General features: G+C 49.1%; 1 protein-coding gene across 1 annotated transcript in view; it reads right to left on the reverse strand.

The window, feature by feature from the left end:
* LOC308159658 (pleckstrin homology domain-containing family G member 1) overlaps positions 1–5000 on the reverse strand; it is a gene marked incomplete at both ends in the record, with an annotated part of 50763 nt that overhangs the window by 10744 nt on the left and 35019 nt on the right. Inside the window, 3 exons of the mRNA XM_080533474.1 lie at positions 457–639; positions 2809–2940; positions 4456–4606. Coding sequence (XP_080389600.1) covers positions 457–639; positions 2809–2940; positions 4456–4606 — 466 coding nt within the window. The remainder of the gene's footprint in view (positions 1–456; positions 640–2808; positions 2941–4455; positions 4607–5000) is intronic.

Below are 5000 nucleotides of genomic sequence, written 5' to 3' on the forward strand. Positions count from 1 at the left end.
CAGATCATTACATTGGATCTCGACATGAGGACCAACGCATTAGAATGTGTCACGTATGTTTGTGGGTTTTAAATTGCATACTTCCATACTATTTAGTACCTATATTATAGGCCCTATAACGTGCTTAAAAGATCGGGTTAGGGGTGTCATAATGCATAATTTCAGTGTGAATCAGTGAAATCGCAGAATCTGGGATAGAAGACACATAGATATCTGTGTATCATTTTGTATGCTGACCTCACGAAATTAATTTCCACGCAAACGGTCAATAAAGTGATTGTATATGTATAACTACATATAGGGGTATATTGTATAACTCATGTTGCAGTATGCGAGCCATTTCTTTGGCACGTCCTCTCCGATGTCGAAACCGCAGACTTGTGGTGGCCTCTCCCCATAGCAACCCTTCATCATCATCATCATCATCATCATCATCCTCACCACCATGTGACTCACCAGGATGTGGGCCTTGTAGGTGTACGCCTCCTCCCTCTTCTTGGTGACCAGCAGCAGCTTGTCGAACAGGAAGAGCGTGCGTTCGTTCTTGGCCCTCTGCAGACGGAACGTTCCCTCCAGGACCAGCTCCCCGTAGCCAATCAGATCAGGGCCCTTCCAGTTGGTCAGCAGACTCTGGATCTCCTGGAGAGAGGGAGAGGGAGGAGGAGGGAGGGAGGGAGGGAGGAGAGGGGGGGAGGGAGGAGAGGGAGGGAGGCGGAGGAGGAGGGAGAGAGAGAGAGAGGGAAGGAGGCGGAGGAGGAGGGAGAGAGAGAAAGAGGGAAGGAGACGGAGGAGGAGGGAAGGGGGATGGAGGGGGAGAGAGAGGAGGGGAGAGAGAGAGAGAGAGAAGGAGACGGAGGAGGAGGGAAGGAGGGAGGGAAGGAGAGGGAGGAGGGGGAAGGGGGAAGGAGGGGGAGGAAGGAGGGGGAGAGAGAGGGAGAGAGAGAGAGAAGGAGACAGAGGAGGAGGGAAGGAGGGAGGGAAGGAGAGGGAGGAGGGGGAAGGAGGGGGAGGAAGGAGGGGGAGAGAGAGGGAGAGGGCGAGAGAGAAGGAGACAGAGGAGGAGGGAAGGAGGGAGGGAAGGAGAGGGAGGAGGGGGAAGGGGGAAGGAGGGGGAGGAAGGAGGGGGAGAGAGAGAGGGAGAGGGAGGAGGGGGAGAGAGAGAGGGGAGGAGGGGGAAAGGAGGGAGGGAAGGAGACGGAGAGAAAGAAAGAAAGAGGGAGGGGTGTGAAGGGAGGGGTGAGCGAGAGAAAGGGTCAGAGTGAGGAGGAAGAAGAGGAGGAGGAGGAGGAGAATAGGGTGGGGGGGGGGGTGAGAAAGGGAGAAGAAAGGAGGAGGAGGAGGAGGAAGAGGGCAAGAAGAGGACACGACCCAACAGAACGAACCAGAGATGAAAGAAGACGAGGGAAGAAGTGAAGAAGAAGAAGAAGAAGCGAAAAAAAGAGAGAGTGAATCAGACGCAGGTCAACGAAAAACACTTTCAACCTGTTCTACCCTTTCTGATTTCCTCCAGACCCTGAGTAAATGCTTCCACACACACATTCCTGATCTCATCTGACCCCCCCCCCCCCCCCCCTTTTCCTTTTATCTCTCCTCGTTATGCAAGGCCGTCCATCGTTAGCCGCTGGAAAACAAGATCTTACGTAACCCTGACTACCGGTGGAGAGAGACTGGTAATAGAGCTCTCAGGTCTTCTGACGCTGGTTTTGTCTGTGTACCACACAGATTTGGTGAGGCTGCATTCTCATTTTATGCACCCAGATTGTGTCTTCACTGCCAGTTTACATTAGGGATGCGACCTCAGCACATACACACAGACACTAGTCAAGACCAAAAACCCATCTTTTTAATATTGCCTTGAAATGACTAAATAATTAAATTATGATTATAAAATGATTGGAGCACTTTGAGCTGCAACGTTTGCAGGAAAAGTGCTATACAAATAAAAAAGTTATTATTATTATTATTATTATTATTATTATTATTATTATTATTATTATTATAATAGGACAGGGGGACAGGAGAGGATGCGAGGCTGATTCAAACCTGGAGACAATCATGTCGTCGTCCCCCCCCGAAAGACACTCAAAATGGGCAGTTTTGTCTTTCATTCTTTCGATTTTCTGTGTGTGTGAGTGTGTGTGTGTAGTACCAGTTTTTGTCTTTGATTTTCTGGGCGTGTGTGTGTATGTGTGTGTGTGTGTGTGTGTGTGTGTGTGTGTGTGTGTGTGCTCTCATATCTGTGGAGGGAGAGTGGATGTGTGTCTAGGCGTGCACCGTGACCAGTGTGTGTGTGGTCCTGTGCGTGCTCATGTCTATTGTGTGAGTGTCTATTGTTCTATTGTGTGTATGTGTGTTGTTGGTTGGGTGTGTGTGTGTGTGTCTATTGTGTGCTTGCATATATGTGTGTGTGCTTGTGTATGTCTATTATGTGCTTGTGTATGTTTGTGTGTGTGTGTGGTTTGTGTATGTCTATTATGTGCTTATGCATGTGTGTGTATGTGTGTGTGTGTGCGTGCCTGTGTGCGTGTGTGTGTGTGCTTGTGTATCTTTATTATGTGCTCATGTATGTGTGTGTATGTATGTGTATCTTGTGTATGTCTATTGTGTGCTTGTGTATGTGTGTGTGTGTGTGTCTGCTTGTGTATGTCTATTGTGTGCTTGCGTATGTGCTTGTATATGTCTATTGTGTGTATGTGTATGTGTGCGTGTGTATGTGTGTGTATGTGTGTGTGTGTGTGTGTGTGTGTATGCGTGTGTGTGTGTGTGTGTATGTGTGCGTGTGTATGTGTGTGTATGTGTGTGTGTTACCTGCAGCCTGACGGCGTGCTCGTGCCGCCTCTTCATGTCGTTGATGTGCCAGGCCACGCGCTGCATGGTGTCTATGGCCTCCAGCACCACCTCGTACGTCTCACTGTCCTTCTCCATATGGTTGGCTATCTCCTGGATATACAGGAAACACACACACATACATACAGCCGGTTAGCCTGGTAAACACACACACACACACACACACATACACACACACACACACACATACACACACACACACACACACACACACACACACACACACACACACACCTACGTATACCTTCTCCATGTGGTTGGCAGATCTCCTGCACCGCACAGGACATACACACACAGCCGGGGGTTAGCGTGGTACACACACACACACACTCACATGAAACACACACCTATGCCCACACATACACACACACACACTTATATAATATGCTAACACGCCAGTGCCATCTGTGTTCTGCAGGAGCCATCTGGGTGGCAGAGGGAGGGTAGGTATATATATCTGGGAGGGTATTAGCGGCATGCCCTTTTCCTGTTCTGCATTATTGTTATTGTTAGCCTGATTTAAGTATTCAGAAGAAGAAATTCATGACAGGGTATATACAGGAATCTTGAGGTTAATTTCAATACCTTTCTAAGACTTTTTAAAGACCTTGTCAATATTTTTCCAGACCTCACCGCCACTTGGAGCTGTAACCGTTTACATCAGTGACACCTTTAACTTAACAGTTTGAGTTTGCGATAGACTAGACCACTATCATACAACACAATTTCCGGTTCATCTTTGTTTTTTAATAAAACTAATGAATTCACAAACTTTTACTAAACGTTTTTAGGACTCAAACTCTTTGGACAGAGTCTAATTCAGAAAAATACCAACACAATTCAAGACCTCATAAAATCGTGATAAGACTTTTTACGTTTTATTTATTTTAATAAATATAGTTTATTAAGGGCCTTGATTTTCCTAAAATTGATTTATCAACTTTTAATACTTTTCAAGACACCGCGGATACCCTGCATGAGGATTAAGACCAGAATAAATTAGATATTTCACTGGTGGGGGTTTTTGAGTTTAAGATGGGGTTGTGTGATTTCTTGCGATGATCCATGGCATAAAAAAATCGATTGTTCGTTCATAGCACCCACCGACTATTTGAATATGAAAACGTTTAGTTATGCACATCCCCTAGTAATTACAAGAAGGACACTGATTGGTCTGAGGAGGATGCTATGATCAAAAATGAAATGCAGAACTTTAAAGAAGGATATCTCCTTGGGCTGTCTCATAGGCACCACATGTCTCATAATGACCGATAAGCTCCACCCGTTAGAGAGAGACTGCTAATTACTGAAATGTTCAAATGAACTAATCAATGACAATATTTCACAACAACATTGTGTGTGCGTGTGTGTGTATGGGTGTGCATGTGTGTGTGTATGATGATGGTGTGTGTGTATGATGATGGTGTGTGTGTGTGTGTGTGTGTCTTACGTGCAGTAGAAGGTGGTACTTGAGGATCCTCTGGACTGTGTGTGTATGTGTGTGTGTGTGTGCGTGTGTGTGTGTGTAACGTACGTGCAGTAACAGGTGGTACTTCAGGATCCTCTGGACTGTGTGTGTGTGTGTGTGTGTGTGTGTGTGTAACGTACGTGCAGTAACAGGTGGTACTTCAGGATCCTCTGGACCGGCTTCAGCAGGTAGGAGCCCAGGGGCAGGGCGTGGCGGAGGAGGTCCTGACGCTCCCGCAAGACCCGGGCCAACGCCTTGTTCCTCATACACTCTGTCAACACCGCCACCGACCTGGGAGGGAGGGAGGGAGGGAGGGAGGGGGGGAGAGGGAGGGAGGGAGGAGGGAGGAGGGAGGGGGGGGAGAGGGAGGGAGGGAGGGAGGAGGGAGGGAGGGGGGGGAGAGGGAGGGGAGAGAGGGAGGGGGGAGGGATGGGAGGGAGGGAGAGAGAGACAGAGATGGGGAAGAGAGAGGGAGGGAGGGAGGGAGGAGGGAGGGAGGAGGGAGGGAGGGAGGGGGGGGGGAGGGAGGGGGGAGGGAGGGAAGGAGGGGAGGGAGGGAAGGAGGGGGGAGGGAGGGAGGGAGGGAGGGAGGGAGGAGGGAGGGAGGGAGGGAGGGAGGGAGGGAGGGAGGAGGGAGGGGGGGAGGGAGGGAGGGAAGGAAGGAGGGAGGGGGAGGGAGGGAAGG

This window comes from Nansenia antarctica (assembly GCF_963989245.1).
Source record: "Nansenia antarctica genome assembly, chromosome: 6".
Lineage (NCBI taxonomy): Eukaryota > Metazoa > Chordata > Actinopteri > Argentiniformes > Microstomatidae > Nansenia > Nansenia antarctica.